At 35.7% G+C, this 19,884-nt stretch overlaps 1 protein-coding gene across 1 annotated transcript; it reads left to right on the top strand.

Annotated features, from left to right (window-relative positions):
• Positions 1–12,538: 12,538 nt before the first annotated feature.
• Positions 12,539–13,495, top strand: LOC113249664 (olfactory receptor 4K15-like). The gene has a single exon (XM_026491126.2). The coding sequence runs from the start codon at positions 12,539–12,541 to the stop codon at positions 13,493–13,495; it is 957 nt and encodes a 318-aa protein (XP_026346911.2).
• Positions 13,496–19,884: the final 6,389 nt, after the last annotated feature.

Raw genomic sequence — 19,884 nt, 5'->3', positions numbered from 1 at the left:
GTACATTTGGCATTCTATATAGGAAATTGGGGGGGGGAACCTAAAGAATAAAGAAGTACAAGGATAAAAATTATAAAGTGCAGAAAATAATTTTTCTTTCACTCCTTCTATAAATTTAGCTTAAGCTTAATATCAAAACCCAATGAGGATTTTGGAGTTTTAAAGAAGTTTTTTGTTGTTGTGTGTTTTTTGTTTGTTTGTTTGTTTTTGAATATCGTGTATTTATCAGTTAGGATTCGATGAGGGAAGCTGAACCGCTAAAGAGTGAGATGGAGTAAGAGATGTATTATGAAGATTAGGTTTGACACAATAATGGGAATTAGTGGAGAATACTAGGGAAGGTTTTTGCTTCTAAGTATGGTGCTGAATCTGAAGTTGCTGTATGTCAGCAGGACTGATGGCTGAGAAGAAAAGCTGGATGTGGAATTTGAAGTGTGTTTTCTGTTGACAGCATAAAATTGCATCTTTTTTTTCTGGTCTGATAATCTTGTCATTTTGTTTGGAGTGTTCGTTTGCATTTAACACAGTGATTGATATAACAGGATTACATCTACAAATTTGATTTCTGTATGTCCCAAGTCTTCCTTTGTGGTTGTAGTTACCTGGTTCTTCTATTGCTTTCTTATGAAATAGAGACTTTCTAGTGTGCCATTCTAAATTCTTTGTTGCTTTTACATTAAAATTTTTTGAAGTTATTTTATCTGTGGTTGCTCTAGGGATTAATATACATGTTAATTTATCACAATTTACTGATTAATATTAACTTAACATCAGTAAAATCCAGAATCTTTGCTCCAGTCTACCTTCATTTCCCCTTTCTTTGTGCTATCATTGACAGATACATTAATTATATCTTCAAATTTATAAGTCAAAAAATAAAATCCCATGATGACTTAATGCAATCAAATCTCAAGTCAGGTTAGATAAGGAAAGGTAAAAAAAAATCTGTTAATGGAGGCTTTTATATTTAATTACGTAATTAGTGTTACTGTGGCTCTTTAATTCTATGTTAAATGAAGTTACTCTCTGGTGTCCTTTTCAGCCGCAACAGATTCTTATTTCCTGTAAAGCAGATCTAGCAATGAATTATCTTAGTTTTTTTTCTTTAAATCTAGAAATTTCTTTATTTGACCTTCATTTTTGAGATTTTTTTCTAGATATGTAATAATTCTCTGTTGACATTATTTTTTCCTATTCATATTTTGAACTGGTTATCTCATTGTTTCCAATGAAAAGTTAGCTGTTAATTTTACTGAAGTTCCCTTGTCCTGATAAGCTGGTTTTCTCTTATCAATTTCACAATTTTCTCTTTGTCTTCCAACAGTTTAAGTATAATAGCCTATACTAGGCATAGATCTATTTGCGTTCATCCTTCTTGAAGTTTGCTAAGCTTTTTGGATCTGGACATTAGAGTGTTTCTTCAACACCGGGAAATTTTCAGACATTATATTAATATTATATTCATATTATATTCGTATTATATTCATATCCTTCTGTCTTCCTTTCTGGGACTCCCATTAAGGGCACGTTGATATACTTTGATTATGTCCCAACAGGTCTCTGAAGTACTGTTCCTTTTTCTTCATTCTCTTTTTGTTGGTTTATTATTCAGATTGGATAAGTTCTATTGATCTTCAAGTCTGCTGATTCTTTCCTCTGTACATTCAAATTTGCTATTATCCCCTCTAGGGAATTTTTCTTTTCACTTAGGAATTTTGACTTTAGGATATCTACTATTTCTTCTTAATAATTTCCATCTCTTGATTATTATTCTCTACTTGGTGAATCATTGTAATTATGCTATCCTTTAATTCTTAAACATGTTTTTCTTTAGGTCTTTCACCATATTTTAGTATCTACTTTGAAGTCCTTGCTTGCTAAATCCAACATCAGAGACTCTTCAGAAATCATTTCTATTGACTGTTTTTCTCCCATGTCTAAGTCACATTTTCTTCTCTCTCTTTTTTAGCATGTCTCACTTTTTAAAACTGAACAATTTAGGTAATATTGTAGCAATTATTTATTCTTATGCCTTGCCTCCAATGAGTTGTTATTGTTTTTATTATTGTTGTAATTTTTGTTATTTTTTTATTTGTTTAGCAACTTGATTAGACTAATTCTATAGTCTATTTTCCTGAAGTATATTGCTACTGATGTCTCTTCTCAGGTTTGTTGTTAATTCTTGTTTTTATTTCATCATCTTGACCAGTAAGTCTTTCATCTTGGCAGGCATTTTACAAGTCATTCTGGTTTTTACCTTCTGCTACCTCCTCATGTATCCTCTGCCTGTGTGTAAGGATTCACATTCATCTAGGGGCAAGTAGTTTCTTATGGTCTTTTCTGACCTCTCCTGAGCATGCATGTAGTCTTGTGCATGTCCATAGTTGTCCAAACATTCAGGAATACATGAGAGTTTATCAAGGCCTCTTATAACTGTTTCATTTATTGGGTCTCCCTCTTAATATTCTGGCTAGTCTGACAGTTTCTTTCTTGTTCCATCCAATATATCAATAAAGACTACCTGCAATGTTAGACTTTCCTAATTTCTTGCACTGAGGTTATTATTATTATTATTTTAGACAACACTTCTGGGCATGGGATTTTCTGTCTTCAGTTCTAAATCTGACAGCAAACCTGCTGGTTTCCACAGTTTGCCCCACTCTGGTAGAACAGTCATGCTGAGAGAGCTGATGTCAGTTGTGATAATGTGAGAAACCTCAAGCAAAGGTACTACAGTCTTCTACTGTTCCTACCTGACTAATGTTCAATAGTCTTTTACAAATTAATGCTTTTCATTTTTTGCATGCTGGTGTTCAATATCCAGAATTCTGAAATTATTTCTGACAATTTTTTCCAATTTTATTGTTATTTTGGGGGAAAGAATTTGTTGAGCTCCCTACTTTCCATTTTACAAATAGGTCTTACCTTCCTATAATTGATTTTGTACCCTCTGGACAAAGAGAAACTTCTAAAATATAAATCTTATCACGATACTCCTTTTAATAATGCAATGCTTTTCCCCAACCAATGGCTTTTTATTGTTCTTAAAAGAAGTTTAATACTATGTAATTTTTCTTATCTAGATAAATCCTATCTACTCTAGATTTCAGTCAAATTAAATTTCTTTTAGTTCTTCAATTTTACGTCTTCACCAAATGTTTACATGTTGACATACAGATACTGGTGTTTTTGTTATTTTCTTCCTGATTAAAAATATCCCCCTCTAGAAACACGGCCATCCACTAAACTGGCTAACTCTGATTCATCTATTATGTAACAGCTGAAACCTTCCATACATTTTTAATGTAAGCTTAAAGCCTTCCATAACTATTCATACCACTCCCTACCCCTGCTCCATGGTAATTTTATTTGTCAATTTTACTTTATTTGTCAAGGTATCTGCTTTCTGTCTTAGAATATATATTTTGTGAAGTCAGGAACTATTTCATATATACCCTAATGCATTTCTACCTCCTAGTTTACTAACTGGGAAATAGTGTTTAATAACCATTTGGTGAAGGAAAGCAGTACTATATTGTTAAGAAATTATTTCATATTAACCAGACATTTGACTTGAGAAACTTAAAATAAAACTACAAAACAAGCTATGTAATATGAAGAACTTATAAAGACAGTTAAAGCAGAAATCATTTTTTTAAAGATTTTATTTATTTATTTGACAGAGATAGAGACAGCCAGCGAGAAAGGGAACACAAGCAGGGGGAGTGGGAGAGGAAGAAGCAGGCTCATAGCAGAGGAGCCTGATGTGGGGCTCCATCCCACAATGCCGGGATCACACCCTGAGCCGAAGGCAGACGCTTAACCGCTGTGCCACCCAGGCGCCCCCAGAAATCATTTTTTAAACTTAATTTAAACTATATATATATATATACATACACACACACACACACACACACACACATACAGAAAAGATGAGGAAATGCTCACAAACTCCCCTCTATGCATTTATTACTCAGCTTCAACAGTTATCAACACATGTGTAATCATGTTTTCCCCATTCATCTAAGTAAAATTGCTAAGTACAAGAGTCAATTGTATGTATGATTTTCTAGCCATTGCTAAGTGCATTTCTATAATGATTGTTGCATTTTGCATTCCTATTTGCATATATAAGTCCCTCAAAGCCTTGTCAAGAGAGTATATTGTGAAATTTTGAATTTTTACTAATATATGTTGGAGATGGTATTTCAGTGTAGTTCTATTTTTGTAACAGGAGTTCTTGAAATAAAAACAAATAATGCAGTTACCAGTGAAACTAAAAATACAGTTCTTGAAAGGCAAGAATAACAACAATAGGATCAGTGTTTATCCAAACAAAAAAGGAACCATACAAGTAATCTTTGAAGATTAGAAAAATGACCTTAAGTTTCTATGTTGAGGAGATCAATTAAAGAATGCTACGTAAAAGCAAAAGACAACATATTCATCCAGAATTTATTTCCTAAGAAAGAATAAGTTGCCAAATTTGCCTAAAAAGAGGAAGAAAACTGAAGTCAACAATGATTATAACACACATTGAAAAAGAACTTCAAGGAGACTTCCAGGTAAGATGGTAGAGTAGGAGGATCCTAGATTCACCTCATCCCACAGATACACCCACATCAGAGCAAACAAACCAGAAAACAACCTGAAGAGTAGGAGAACTGACTCCCTATAGCTAAATGTAGAGAAGAGGCCAACTGAAGAGGGTAGGAAGGGCAGAGATCTTGTAGGGAGTCAAACTGACTCCTAGCACTGTCTGTGGGAAGGAGGGTCACCATGGGCACAAGATGAGAGAAGAGCAGACCCCACTCTCAGCACCCCAGGCACAGGAAAATCACACTGGAAAGACAAATCCCCAAAACATATGGCTATAAAAACCAAAGGGGCCTAACTTTGTAAGTTGTTACAGTCAGTGCAGCTTACCACTTGGAACATTAAAAATCACTATATAAAAAAAGAGAATTACAGGCCAATATCTCTGATGAACATAGGTGCAAAAGTCCTCAACAAAATATTGGCAAACCGAACCAACAATATATCAAAAAAAACATTCACTGCAAACAAGTGAGATTTATTCATGGGATACAAGGGTCATTTAATATTCACAAAACAATCAATGTGATACATCACATCAACAAGAGAAAGGATGAAAACCATATGATCATTTCAATAGATGGAGAAAAAGCGTATGACAAAGTACAACATCCATTCATGATAAAAACCCTCAATAAAGTAGGTTTACAGGGAATATACCTCAACATAATAAAGGCCATATGAAAAATTCACAGCTAACATCGTACTCAATAGTAAAAAACTGTGCATTTCTCCCCCCTACCCCAAGATCAGGGCAAACATATCCACTCTCACCAACTTTATTACACCTAGTACTGGAAGTCCTAGCCACAGCAATCAGACAAGGAAAAGAAATAAGACACATCCATATAGGTAAGAAAGAAAACTTTCACTATTTGCAGATGACATGATACTATTTATAGAAAACCCAAAAGACTCCAACAAAAAACTACTAGAACTGATAAATGAATTCAGGAAAGTCACAGGCTAGAAAAACAATATACAGAAATCCATTGCATTTCGATACACAAATAATGAAGTAGCAGAAAAGAAATTAAAACACAATCCCATTTTCAAATGCATCAAAAAAATTACCTAGGAATAAACCTTACCAAAGAGATGAAAAACCTGTTCTCTGAAAACTATAAAACATGGATGAAAGAAATTGAAGATGAAACAAATGGAGACAAACCATAAGAGACTCTTAATCATAGGAAACAAACTGAGGGTTACTGGAGGGGTGGTGGGTGGAGGGATGGGGTAACTGGGTGATAGGCATCAAGGACAGCATGTGATGTGATGAGCACCAGATGTGATATACAACTGATGAACCACTGACCTCCACCTCTAAAACTAATAATAATCTATATGTTAATTAATTGAATGTAAAAAAGAAACAAATGGAAAGCTATTCCATGCTCACAGAGTATGAGAATAAATATTGTTAATATATCCATACCACCCAAAGCAATCTACAGATTTAATGCAATCCCCATCAAAATCCCAACAGCATTTTTCATAGAACTAGAACAAACAATCCTAATATTTCTACGAACCCACAAAAGACCCTGAATAGCAAGAGCAATCTGGAAAAAGAAGAACAAAACTGGAGGAATCATAATCCCACATTTCATGATATACTACAAAGCTGTAGTAATCAAAACACTATGGTACTGGCACAAAAACAGACATGTAGACCAATGGAACAGAACAGAGAGCCCAGAAAGAAATCCACGATATATGGTCAATTAACCTATGACAAAGGAGGGAAGAATACGCAGTGGGAAAAAGACAGTCTCTTCAGCAAATGGTGCTGGGAAAACTGGAGAGCTAGATGCAAATGAATGAAACTGGGCCACTTTCTCACACCATACACAAAAATAAGCTCAAATGGATTAAAGACCTAAATGTGAGACCTGAAACCATAAAAAGAAGAGAGCACAGGCAGTGATTTCTTGGACATTGGCTGTAACAGCAATATTCTAGATATGACTCCTGAGGCAATGGAAATTAAAATGAAACAAACTATTGGGGCTATATCCAAACAAAAATCTTCTGCAGAACAAAGGAAACAACCAATAAAACTAAAAGACTACCTACTGAATGGGAGAAGATACTTGCAAATGACATACCCGAATAAGAGTTAATATCCAAAATATATAAAAAACTTATAAAACTCAATACCCCCAAACCCCAAAAATCCAAAGAAAAAATATGCAGGAGACATGAATAGACATTTCTCCAAAGAAAACATCCAGATGGACAACAGACATAAGAAAACATGCTCAACAACACTAATCATCAGAGAAATGCAAATCAAAACCACCATGAGCTATCACCTCACACCTGTCAGAATGGTTAAAATAAAAAGCACAAGAAACAGCTTTGGTGAGGATGTAGAGAAGAAAGAACTTCTTGTGCACTGTTGGTGAGAATACATATTGGTGCAGTCACTGGAAAATAGTAGGAAGTTCCCCCAAAATTAAAAATAGAATTACCATAGATCCAGTAAATTCACTATTGGGTCTTTACCCAAGAATATGAAAACACTAATTTAAACAAATGGAAGTTCCCCTCCGTACATGGCTTTTGTTATGTACATAATACAAAATAGAATCAAGGCTGAATAGCATGATTATGTGCAATACATAACTACATAACATCTGTACACATCAGCGGATCTGAGAACCAAGGCATGAAATTGAAAGCAAAACTGAATGCTTTAATATAAGTCAAAACCAGGATTGAACACTGCAATAAATCCGAAGTCCCTCCATGGACATACATAACTATTTACAGCTAAAAACAGGCATTACAAGACCAATCTAACTATACTCATTGATATATAAAAACACAAATTTCATACATCACATAAAGCTTCCATTAGAACGAAGTGATATTACCAGACAAGCATCAGTGAAGTATAATGCCTCTTCTAGTTGTCACTACACAATGCTGTAGATAATGCAGCCCACGCAATACACCCAACACCACCAGAGTCCTATACCCAAGTACAATTAATGTGTTCAAGAAGCCCTCTGCAAGTGGTACTGGATACCACTAAGAAATCTACTGCAGCCATGCTGGTTACGATTTTCAAGGCAGAAGGGTAGAGTTACATTAAGAATCGAAGTATTTTAAAAAGCTTTAAATATTCTTTCTTGAACCAAAACATTCAACAATAGGTACACACGAAAAATTAACTTTTCAGATATCTTTGCAATTTAAAAGTCAGATGCATTTTATTCAGCAGAGCTGCTGTATGTAAAAACCAAATGTAGTTTTAGTCTCTTCTTATAAACAAATTAATCTGAGTGCAGTCCTATGCTACACAACATTTTCAGCAATAAGAGTAATGCAGACACAGTCTGGTACAGGCCAGCAAAATAAGCTTCAAAGGTATCTCAAGACCCTGTTGGCTTCATGGTTTTACTCACGATAACCAGTTGTGACGTTTACCTGTCACAGAATGTCTTATTTTACAGCTTGTAGAAGACCAATTAACCACACTTCCATATGGCACCAAATACCAGTTTCATGGAAAGATATGATCCTCATTATAGCTTCCCTCCTACTTCCAAACAACATGCTGCAGAAATTAACACAGTAATATTTAACTATGGTACAACTAGAATGCCAGTCCTTTTCCAGTATACCATCTAAAAAAAAAAAAAATACAGGCATATGACACTAGCCAAAGATTATATCTTGATTATATTCCCAAAAGGCAGATACACTGAAAACATGAAGAGATTTCAAGTATTATGTTTAGTACATGGGAACTAAATTTTGTCCCTATTATCTCCATATTTCAATTTGCTGTGCAGATTTTCATACAATTTTATTCACAGGAGGACATATACATTTTATAGGGCTGTATCTATCTAATTCTGCCTGTAACAAACACCCAAACATCCTAAAATGCCAATTATAAGGCAGACAAGTGTAAGGAAAACACTGGAGAAGAGCAAACGAAAATGGCCTTGCATCTGCTCTTTTATATTTTCCCATGATATAAGAAAATAAAACAACATTTCACTCTCTTAGGGAAAAAAGGAAAAGAAGTTAAGGATTTAACCCTATAAGGTCACTAGGCACATTGAAGTTTGTGTACAATGTCTTCTGATTCTTCTAGGAACAGATAGACTAGGGTATAAGAAGTACTTTCTGAGTACTCCAACTTAATTTTATGAGTCTATCATTGTCTCAGTACCAAAACTGGATGTGGTGGCACAAACAACTCCAAAATACTACAGGCTAATTTCACTTGTAAACCTATATGCAAAAATCCTACATAAAATTAGCATATCAAATCCAGGCTGATATTCTCATATAACATATTACAATTTAGTAGAATATATGCTAGGAACACAAATATATCCACAATGGATGCTCTATTAATGGTATTTAACAGTTAAGATTAAAAGAGGAATTCATTATCTATCCCCACTGTGTGGGATTAGATGTTCTCTGAATTTTTCCCTTTTTCCCCACTAACGTAGGAGAATATCACTGAAGATTCAATTCTTTTTTTTTTAAGATTTTATTTATTTGTTAGAAAAAGAGAGATGGGGGAGGGAGAGGGAGAGAGAGAGAGAGAGAGAGAGAGAGAGCAAGCTTGTACAAGCATGGGGAGCAGAGGGAGAAGCAGGCTCCCCGCTGACCAAGTAGCACAACCTTGGACTCGACCTTGGGACCTAGGGATCATGACCTGAACCGAAGGCAGACACTCAACTGACTGAGCCAACCAGGTGTCCCTGAAGATTCCATTCTTGTTCAAGTATTTCAGAAACCCTGCATGTCAACATTTCCCCAAATCTATTAGAAACATAGTGCATGTAATTAGTAATAAGTAAGACACAGGGGAAATGCTTGGGGTGTTGCTGAGACAAAGGTAAAAGTAGTTTGACTCTCTGACTTAAGCCATTTTCCCTGTTTGACAAGTCAGTGAGTATCTAATGACAAAAAATCTCCATGGGACACATCTATCCCCCCATAGTCCCAGTTCAATCCACAGTCTAGAATGAAGTAGAGAAACGGAAAAATGGACAAAGGGTGAAACAGAATGCTGAGGCTTGCCTAAGTCAATATTTACTATAGTTATGATATCTCAGCTCAGAAGCATGTATACATCTGATGTAGCTCTTTTATAAGAGAATTTGATTTGAAAGAAGCCAACACTTACTTCAATTTCCTTAAAAATCTTCAGATAGCTGAATCAGGTATGTTTATTTTATGTCAACCATTTGTTTCATCCATTTGCTTTAACTACAGAAAGAAACTTAGAGCAATGGCTTATGGTATTTGGACTTGCAGCTTTGAGAAAACTCTTTCGCCTCAACTGCAAAATATTTATGTCCACATTAGTCTGGTACATACAATTTGACTTGGCTGTGATAGAAAATGGTTTAAGGATCAATTTCTGTACTTTTGGTAACATTTGAGCTGGGTTTTTGTTTGTTTGTTTTGGGTTTTTATTGTTTTTTTTTTTCTTTCTTTTGAAAGCTGAGTAGAAAGGGGGGGTAATCAGAAGGGGAAATGAAGCATGAGAGACTATGGACTCTGAGAAACAAACTGAGGGCTTCAGAGGGGAGGGAGGTGGGGAATGGGATAGACTGGTGATGGGTAGTAAGGAGGGCACGTATTGCATGGTGCACTGGGTGTTATACGCAACTAATGAATCATCGAACTTTACATCAAACACCTGGGATGTACTGGATGGTGACTAACATAATATAATTTAAAAAATATTTTAAAAAAAGAAAAGCTGAGTAGAAGAGACTCTACAAGAGCATACTAATATCATTTTATATTTATCATAGTTCATCCCAGCCCAGTCCAGCACCCAGACAAAACTGGCATTCAGAACAAGTTGCAGTGTCACTCTCTGTGAAGATTTCTGGCATTTTTCTTCTGCTTCCCAGACCCCTTTATGTCTGATTCATTTTCACTGAAAGAAAGTTGTCACTTCATAAGTGACTAACCAAGTTAAAAGATATGGTCAAGAATAATTTTACTCCCAATCCTTTCTTAAACCCATACTTCATCCTTCTGAATATAAATTCCCTTCCCCACAAGAGAATGCTCCAGGGAGGATGCCCCTTCTCATTCTAAGTGATAACTATTGACCTACATATCCTTTGGAGCGGTTCCATTATAGTTACACTGCCAGAGTATTCATTATTCATTCACTTGATTGTTTTCCTTTTTCACTTGTTTTTGGGAGACTCTTTGTATGGCACCATACAGCAACAACCCAGTCAGCAAATACTACCAGGGAATAAAGTTTTCCAGGCTAATACATTTTAAACTAGAATTTATCCCTTTAAACAAAAAGCATTAACCATTTTGGAAACCAAAATATATATCACTCTCCTACCTTTGTAAATAGAAAGGGCTATTATTATCAAGTGCATTTATGGTACATTTAGTAATATTTAATGGTGCTTTACATCAACTACTTAAACTAATTTCTCATTTTCCAATCTTGATAATTCTACTTGTCTATTTTAGGTTCCATTAGAGATTCTACTGTCAAGGACTGTGGAAAGAGCTTTGAAGAACTGGGATGAGGTTCTGAAATTGTTATTTGTTGGTTGTACACTATTGAACATATTAGTTAACCTTTCTGAGTCTCAATTTCCTCACGTGAAAACTGGGACAACAACCTCCTCCACACCAGATGGTTGTAAGAAGTTTAATGCTCACATACCGCATGCAAAAACACTTTCAAACTAGTTTTTCTCACAGACATCATCCTTTTTTCCTGTTTTTTTACAAAGACTGACACCACTTCTAATTGTCACAGAAAACGAAAAGTGAGAGTGTTCTTTCTTTAAAAAGTATAAACTAACTGCCTTCCTTTCAACTAAAAGATTCTTGTGTTTCTAAACACAATTTTTAAAATTGAATTCTAAAATCCTTATCTATCTCCTTGGAAGCTTTTTCTGCATTCTTCCAGAGAAGCTGCAGACAGAACATAAGGAGAATCAATTACCTTACAATCTATGGCAAGTTGTTTACTATTTCAATTGTTATTGTTATTATCTGTTATTTATTACTTTGTATTGCTCATTATTTCAATTTTTGGCTAATGAGAAAGAATGGCGTGGCCAGATATTCTTCAAAGAATGTACCTTATTTCATGAAGTAAGAGAAATCCTAATCAAAGTCTACAAATTCTATATCCTGGATATAATTTCTTCTTTTGGAAGCTTTCTTCATTGATAAATAACATGTTACAGTTGACCTTCAAATGACCTACTTTTCAACTACCTTAACTAAATGGGATCTTTGCATTTCATTGCTATTATTACCTTATCTATCAATATTGTCTTCTGATGTACTAGCCATCTCTGTTTACTTATCTTCATATAGTACAATGTTCACTTCAAGGGACTTCAAGCCAAAACAGCCATCACAACTTCAGAGAAAATATGTATAAACACTTTTAATGGTGTAGTGCTGGAGGTCAAGTAGTAGAGAGAGGACAGAGGCAAAATGAACCACAGTAGAAAACAGGGGAAAAGGTAAGTCAACGTAAACACGGTCTCTTGAGAATTCTCTAAGAACTGAAGCTGTTTGTTAGCAATCCCAAGTGGATAATGAACAGCAGCAGGGCAAGGAAGATAGTACAAGAATCTGGATACTTCAGCTTCTTCTCTTAATTGTGGTTTTCATAATATAAATCTGTCATTTACCATCAGATTTAACCCACAAATGTATAAAATGGAGTTGCTGAGTAGCTACATTTGCACCTCAGAGCTTTCCTTCATTGGTCGGACAAATGAGAGAAGAAATATTCGTCACAATTACAGATACACCATTTCCTAACAGGACTAACTCTAAATCATTTTAAATTAATCTTGAGAAGAACTCTTCAGTTTTGTGGTCCACTTTTTTTGCTCTTAATAATAATCTATTAATGTTCTTTTTGTAGGTACTTCTCTTGTAGTCTGAGGCCATGGATCGAGGAAATTATTCTAGGGTGGCTGAGTTTGTCTTGTCGGGACTCTCTAGTTCCTGGGAACTCCAGTACTTCTTCTTTGTGTTGTTTAACTTCTTGTACATCACCACTGTGCTCGGCAACCTCCTCATTGTTCTCACTGTGATTTCTGACCCTGTCCTGCACACACCCATGTACATCAAGCTTACTAACCTTTCTGTTCTTGATGTGTTTCTAGCCACTTATGCAACCCCCAAGATGATTCATGATTTCCTTCATGAATCTAAGACCATCTCCTTTGAGGGCTACATGGCCCAGATATTCTGGCTCCACGTCTTTGCTGGTGGTGAGATGGTACTTCTTGTAGCCATGGCTTATGACAGGTATGTAGCCATACGTAAACCTCTCCATTATACAACCATCATGAACTTGTGCAGGTGTACAGGCCTGGTGGTAGGCTCTTGGGTCACTGGGATCATGCACTCCCCGGGCCAGTTAGCTTCCACTATAAACTTGCCTTTCTGTGGCCCAAACATAGTGGATAGTTATTACTGTGACCTTACCTTGGTCATTAAACTTGCCTGCACAGATACTTGTGTCCCTGAAGTGTTGATGCTTTTGGACAGTGGTCTCATGGGGGTGACTTCATTCTTACTCTTGCTGATCTCCTACACGGTTATCCTAATCACTGTACAACATCATTCCTCAGTGGGTATAGCCAAAGCCTGCAGCATTCTGACTGCTCACATCACTGTAGTGACTCTCTTTTTTGGGCCCTGTATTTTCATTTATGCCTGGCCTTTCAGCAGCTTCCCAGTGGATAAAGTCCTCTCTGTGTTCTCTACAGTTTTTACACCTATATTGAACCCCATTATCTACACACTGAGAAACAAAGAGGTGAAATCAGCAATGCATAAACTGAAGACCAGGTATGTGAGTTCCAGGCTGCTCTCCCAGCTGTCTCTCACAAGATAGCTTTGTTGAACCGAGTAGACAAGAAGAAACTTCAGGAAACAGACTTACTTTTTTCTTGTGGATCCAACATTTTAAAAAGTTACCTTATTTGTTTGAAATAATAAATGTATGTTCTTTGTTATATATTTGAAGTAAAAAAACCTCACATGATTATGCAGTTTCTAAGATAAGAAGTTGCTTATATTTGCTACCTAAAACCAGTGACAAGATGTTTCAAAAATTATTATATAATTTAAATTTTATGAAATTAATTTCATAAAAATTTAGGTGGATATCCATATTGGATAAACAAAATAATGTTTCTTTCATGGTCTAAAATACTGCAAGTAATCTATGATTTAGTTCCAGTAGTAAAAACAATCCCATTAGTACTCCTGTTTTCACACATTTAAAATCAAAAAGTTTGTGTTATCCATCAAAAAATCCATTTAGCATGTAAAAAGTTAAAACTTTCTAAATCTACCTTTATCCTTTCTGTCTCACATAGAGAACTTAAGAAGCTTCATACATATTTTATAGCTTTATAATATCCCTTGATGTTAGTCTGGTACCACTTATTCTTTTATCATTTTATCGGTAAAAACAAGTTGACATCAAAAGATGACACACATGAAGCTTTAGACGTCGGGCAATAAGACCACCTAAAAATAGAACAAGACTCCCACCATCCATGCTCTGCATCAGGTATTTACCGGCGCTTGAATGGTGTTTGTACACTAGTCCAAAGGGAGGGAAGGAAATGCAAAGGTAGTTACTTTGGAGCTCACTGAACATTATGATGCAGAAACACATTATGATGTTACCCCAGTGTTAGGTACCATCCCAATTTCCTCCAAGATGGTCTCAGTCTAGAATGTCGGGTTCAGCTGATACAAAAAAAGGCTGCACAACATTTACTTTGTGGAGGTATGCTACTTATGCTACGCAGTCACTGTGATTGTGAACATAACTTGTCCCAAGAACCTGTCACAGTCATCTTGGAATTTTAGGTCAGGTGATTCATCAAGCATATTCTTGTCCTGTTGCTTCCTTCTTGGTATCACCATTATGATCAAAGATTACCTGGACATCAATGACTGCTATAGATATGCCACATGCAGGTTTTTTTTTTGTTTGTTTGTTTGTTTTTGTTTGTTTGTTTTGTTTTTTTGGTCATAATGTGAGAACTATTTTAAGTCTACAACTCCATAGTGAGGAAAAGTTATTAGAATTATCTTGTGTTCTTCCTTTAAATCACATAGTATCCTTGGTTCTTCTTCAGGTGTGAAGCCGATTATTCTGCTCATTTTCACAATACCAAGGTTTCTTTTACAAACACCCAAATCAGGATCATCCATACCAGGTCTGCATGCTTCAAGTAAAGTAGCAGGAACAACATGCATTATAAACTGAAACTTTCTGTTCAAACAGAATAGGACAGGCTATGAGATCATTATACTAATCTGTACAAATTATTAGGTAAGCCATGAACCCATCATAGGAACTTGAATCAGATACACTGAATGTATATTCCAATGAATGTGCATTCCACTGGTTTTAGAAAAAACTTCAATCCTGGACTAGGAAGCTGGGCATGACAGTTCAGAACCCCGTCTTTCAGAGTCTGAAGTATAACTCTTACTGTGAATAAGAAAAGTACAGCTGAGATGATCAGCAGCAGGGGGCAGCTCACCAGCACAGGTGGAGGAGGCCAAGGGGATAAAGGCAGCAGGAACACTGAGCCATGTCCCCACCCAGACTATACAGCTAGGTAACAGCAGCAGAGATAGGTGGCAATTGGCCTAGGACACCTCATTTCTGCAGTAACACTGGAGTCAACTGTGGTCACCCAGGCTTTATATTATAACTATATTGATGTATTTCATACCTTATATCATAAACATTGTCTCCAATATTTAAAAGTCCTAATATATCTGATAAGATGTTAATATCCAAAATATATAAAGGACTTACACAACTCAAACACCAAAAAAAAAAAACATAAAAAACAGAACAACAACAACAACAACAAAAAACAAACAATCTGAAAAATGGGCAGAGGACCTGAACAGACATTTTACTAAAGAAGACAAACAGATGGCCAACAGACACATGAAAAGATGCTCAATATCACTAATCATCAGGGAAATGAAAACAAAACCACAATGAGAAATCACCTTACATATGTCAGAGTGACAAGCATCAAAAAGACAAGAAATGACAAGTGTTGACAAGGATGTGGGTAAAAAGAAACCTTGGTGGAAATGTAAATTAATGGACTGTGAAAACAATATGGAGGTTCCTGGAAACATAAAAATAGAAATATCATACGATCCAATAATTCTACTAGTGGGTATTTACCCAAAGAATATAAAACCAATAATTTGAAAAAGATATACGCACCCCTATGTTAATTGCAGCATTGTTTGAAATAGCCAAGATGGGGAAGCAACTAAAGTTTCCTTTGATAGATGATTGGATAAAGAAGATGTTGTATATATATAATGGAATAATGTTCAGCCATAAAAGAGATGAGATTTGGGGCACCTGGGTGGCTCAATCAGTTAGGTGTCCCAGTCTTGATTTCAGTTCAAGTCATGATTTCAGGGTCGTGAGAGTGAGCCTTACATTGGGCTTGCACTGGGTGTGGAGCCTGCTCAAGATTCTCTCTCTCCCTCTCTCACTGCTCCCCCCACCCCTGTGTGTGCTCTCTCTCAAAAAAGAAAAAAAAGAGAGAGAGAGAAAGAGAAATATGAGATTTTTTCCATTTTTGCCATTTGTGACAACATGGATGGAGCTAGAGGGTATAACGCTAAGTAAAAAAAGTTGGAGAGAGAAAAACGAACACCATACAGTTTCACTTCTATGTGAAATCTAAAAACAAATGAATAGAGAAAGAAAGAGTAGAATCAGACCTATAAATATAAAAACTGATGGTTGCCAGAGACGGGGTGGGGGCTTGAGCAAAGTAGTTGAAGGGGAATGAGATATAAAGGCTTCCAGTTAAGGAAAGAGTGAGTCACAGAAAGAAAAGATACAGCATAGGGAATATAGTCAATGGTATCATAATAGTGTTGCATAGTAAGCATGGTAGCTACACTTGTGAGCATAGCGTTACCTATAGAGTTGTAAAAAATACAAATAATGCATCACTGAACACTAAAAACAAATGATGTACCAAATGTTGGCTAACTGAACATAATAAATAAAAAAATACATCCAAAAAAATGTAATGGGATTCCTGTAGTATATTTTAAATGACCATTCCTTTGCTGTTGTATATCGAGGGCTCCATTTTTGTTAACCATATCAACACTCCAATAAGCATGTTTTACTTATAAAAAAATTGTGTCAGAAAAAAACTGTCAATATATGTTGCACAAAATCATAGTGTGGCTCAGTTTGGGTTGCATAATTAGAGGAAACTATTCGTGAATTTTGATTTCATATATTATTCAGTTTCTTCACTTCTAGAATATGGGAATCTCTTGAGGTCTGATTTTCTTTTACAGAAAAACATTTAGGGGTGCCTGGGTGGCACAGTCGTTAAGCGTCTGCCTTTGGCTCAGGGCGTGATCCCGGCATTCTTGGATCGAGCCCCACTTCAGGCCCCTCCGCTAGGAGCCTGCTTCTTCCTCTCCCACTCCCCCTGCTTGTGTTCCCTCTCTCGCTGGCTGTCTCTGTCAAATAAATAAATAAATAAATAAAATCTTTAAAAAAAAGGAAAAATATTTAATTTTCCATGGATGTACTTTTATAATATAGTATGCTCTTTATTACATTATTTATGCGTTCTGAGAAGTAAACTGAACAGGATGAAAAAGTAAAGATTTAAATATAATGGAAAAGCTATTAATTGTTCATATTGTATTTTACATTTAACTTGAAAATATAATCAATGGATTCTGTGTCTCAAACACAAGTTAGGACCATGATTTATACAGCAAATGCCTAAAGGAGCACTCAGATTATGGGAGTATATTTTCCTTATCAACTTTCTTCAAATAAATGGAAGATTTTAATTCAAATTATACATGTTAAATACCTACTTAGTTACTTTAGAGCATTGACAATGATAAGTTTTAAATTAATCACACTTCTCTTATAGAAGAACCAGTCTTAGTTTCCTAGAATAAAATTTAAAATTTACAATTACTGATTACATCATGACACATCTGGGCAGGTGTTTAAGACTTCTTTTGTCTTTCTTTATGCCACCATAAGTTGATGTTTCTTTCATATAAAAGATTTTTTTTCAGCATCTCCATAACATTCCCTGTCTTGTGCATTTTGAAGTGCAAGTGTCCTATGGTGTTCCAACTAAGATGAAAAAATCAGCGCAATGTACTACAACATCCTTACTTGTTACAAAACAAAAAAACACAAATGATATTCTTAAATTCATCTTTTCTCTTTCATATCTTCAAGGTTTTGACTATTTCCCCCTCTCTTTTGTGTAATCAATTTTACTTTCCTTTTTGGTGTTTTTTTTTTAACTTTTACAGTTAATTTTTTTAAATAAAAAGAAACAGGAAAAAAAATTCTTTTGTCCTCAATTCTTCTTCTCGCTCTTGATCCATTTCTCATAATCCTTGTTCATAAGATATTTATGGGGAAACCTCTGAACACTTGCTCATACTGTCACCAATAGTTCTCTTCTTTTTCTTTCTTGTGCCCACTCCAGTAAGGCTTTTATCTCCATAATCTACTCATATTGCTTCTTTCAAGGTTACTAGTGACCTCTCTACTGCTCAATCCAGAGATCATTTCCCAATCCTCATCCCACATTTGATCTATCAGTTGTACAATTTTTGATAACAGCTGATCACACTCTCCCTCCTGAAACCCTCTTCATTTGGCTTTTAGAACAAGATTCTCTTCTGGCTTCCTTTATATATTTTTGGAGGTGCGTTCTGAATCTCTTTTGGGGTTCTTCCTCCTTTCTCTGACCTCTTAGATTACCCCAGGGCTCATTCCTTGAGACTTTACCATCTGTCTTTCTCCACTCGTGATCTCAATTAACCTCAAGTCTTTAAAAACTACATGGTAATGAGACATAGCTTTGCATTTTTAACTGGACCTCTCTTTCAATTTCCAGACTTCAATATCCAGCCTCACTTGGACATCTATCACCTGTCTCAAATTTAACATGTCTAAAACTGAATTCCTGATAATCTCTCAAACACCTGTTCCTCCAGGTTCATGGAGAAATCCATCTCAGTAAATGGAACCTTCATCTTTCCAATTGATCAGTCCAAAGGCTTTGGAATTATCCTCCCACACTGTCTCTTACCTCTCTTGTTATAGGTCAGCAAATTTTACAGAGTATATTTTCAAAATATTCTCAGAAGCTGACTACTTCTTGCAACCTCTAACCTCTGCTGCTACCACCTGATCCAAGTCATGATCATTTGCTTGGATTATTACAAGCACTCATTCCTAGTAAGTTTCTATGCTTCCACACTTTTCAGTCTATTCTAATATGGCAGTTAAAGTAATCCTAATACAGTCTGTCATATCATGTCACTTCTCTGCTCAGGACCTTCCAAAGGCTTCATTTCACGCACACTGAAACTGAAGTTGTTACAATGACCTGTAAGCCCCAATATTTCTGGTCCTTCTTATCTCTCTGATCTTAAACATTTCTCATCTTTGTTCACCCTGCTTTAGTCAACATGGACTTGTTGATGTTTCTAGAAAATTCCAGGCACCTATATCAGGCTTCTTTGTATTTGATATCCCCCCCTCCTGGAAGACACTCTGTTCCTTTTGATATCTGTATGCCTTACTTCTTCACTTCCTTCAGGTCTTTATTCTTAAACTAATGTCCGTGAAGGCTTCTCTGACAACTACATCTATAGCCACAACACCTTCAATGATATTTATCACTCTTCCCTGCTTTATATTTTGCTCCATAGCACCTATTACTATCTAACATGTTATACTGTGGACTTATTTTGTTCACCGTCTGCTTCTCCCAACCACCTGATAAAAGTTTCACTGGGAGCAGGGGTTTTGTTTCATTCACTGTATCCATTAAGATTGGAAAATTTCCTGGTACATGGTAGGCATGCAATAAATACTGTTGAATAAATAGGTTTTACTCTGTTTAAGGCCCCAAAATACTCTCTGCATAAACATAGTGGAGGTAAAAGTCACTCACATTCCACATCTGCTATTTATTCTTTTATTTCTCAAATCCACCGAAATGTTCTAAGCAAAAATGCTCACCTATATAGTAATATATGAGCAGCTCCTAATGAGTGTCAACAAAGTCTACCAAATATACCTACTGTAATGGGCATGTTTTTTCCTGATACTGATGCTGGCTGAACAAATTTGTCCACTGTGCTTGAAAGGGTTGGACTTTCAGTTGCGAGACATAGTTTTTAGCATCGGTTTATTCCAAA

This window comes from Ursus arctos, unplaced genomic scaffold (assembly GCF_023065955.2).
Source record: "Ursus arctos isolate Adak ecotype North America unplaced genomic scaffold, UrsArc2.0 scaffold_6, whole genome shotgun sequence".
In the NCBI taxonomy this organism is placed as follows: domain Eukaryota; kingdom Metazoa; phylum Chordata; class Mammalia; order Carnivora; family Ursidae; genus Ursus; species Ursus arctos.
Note: the sequence above shows the minus strand (reverse complement) of the source record. Positions and strands in the feature narration are given on the sequence as shown.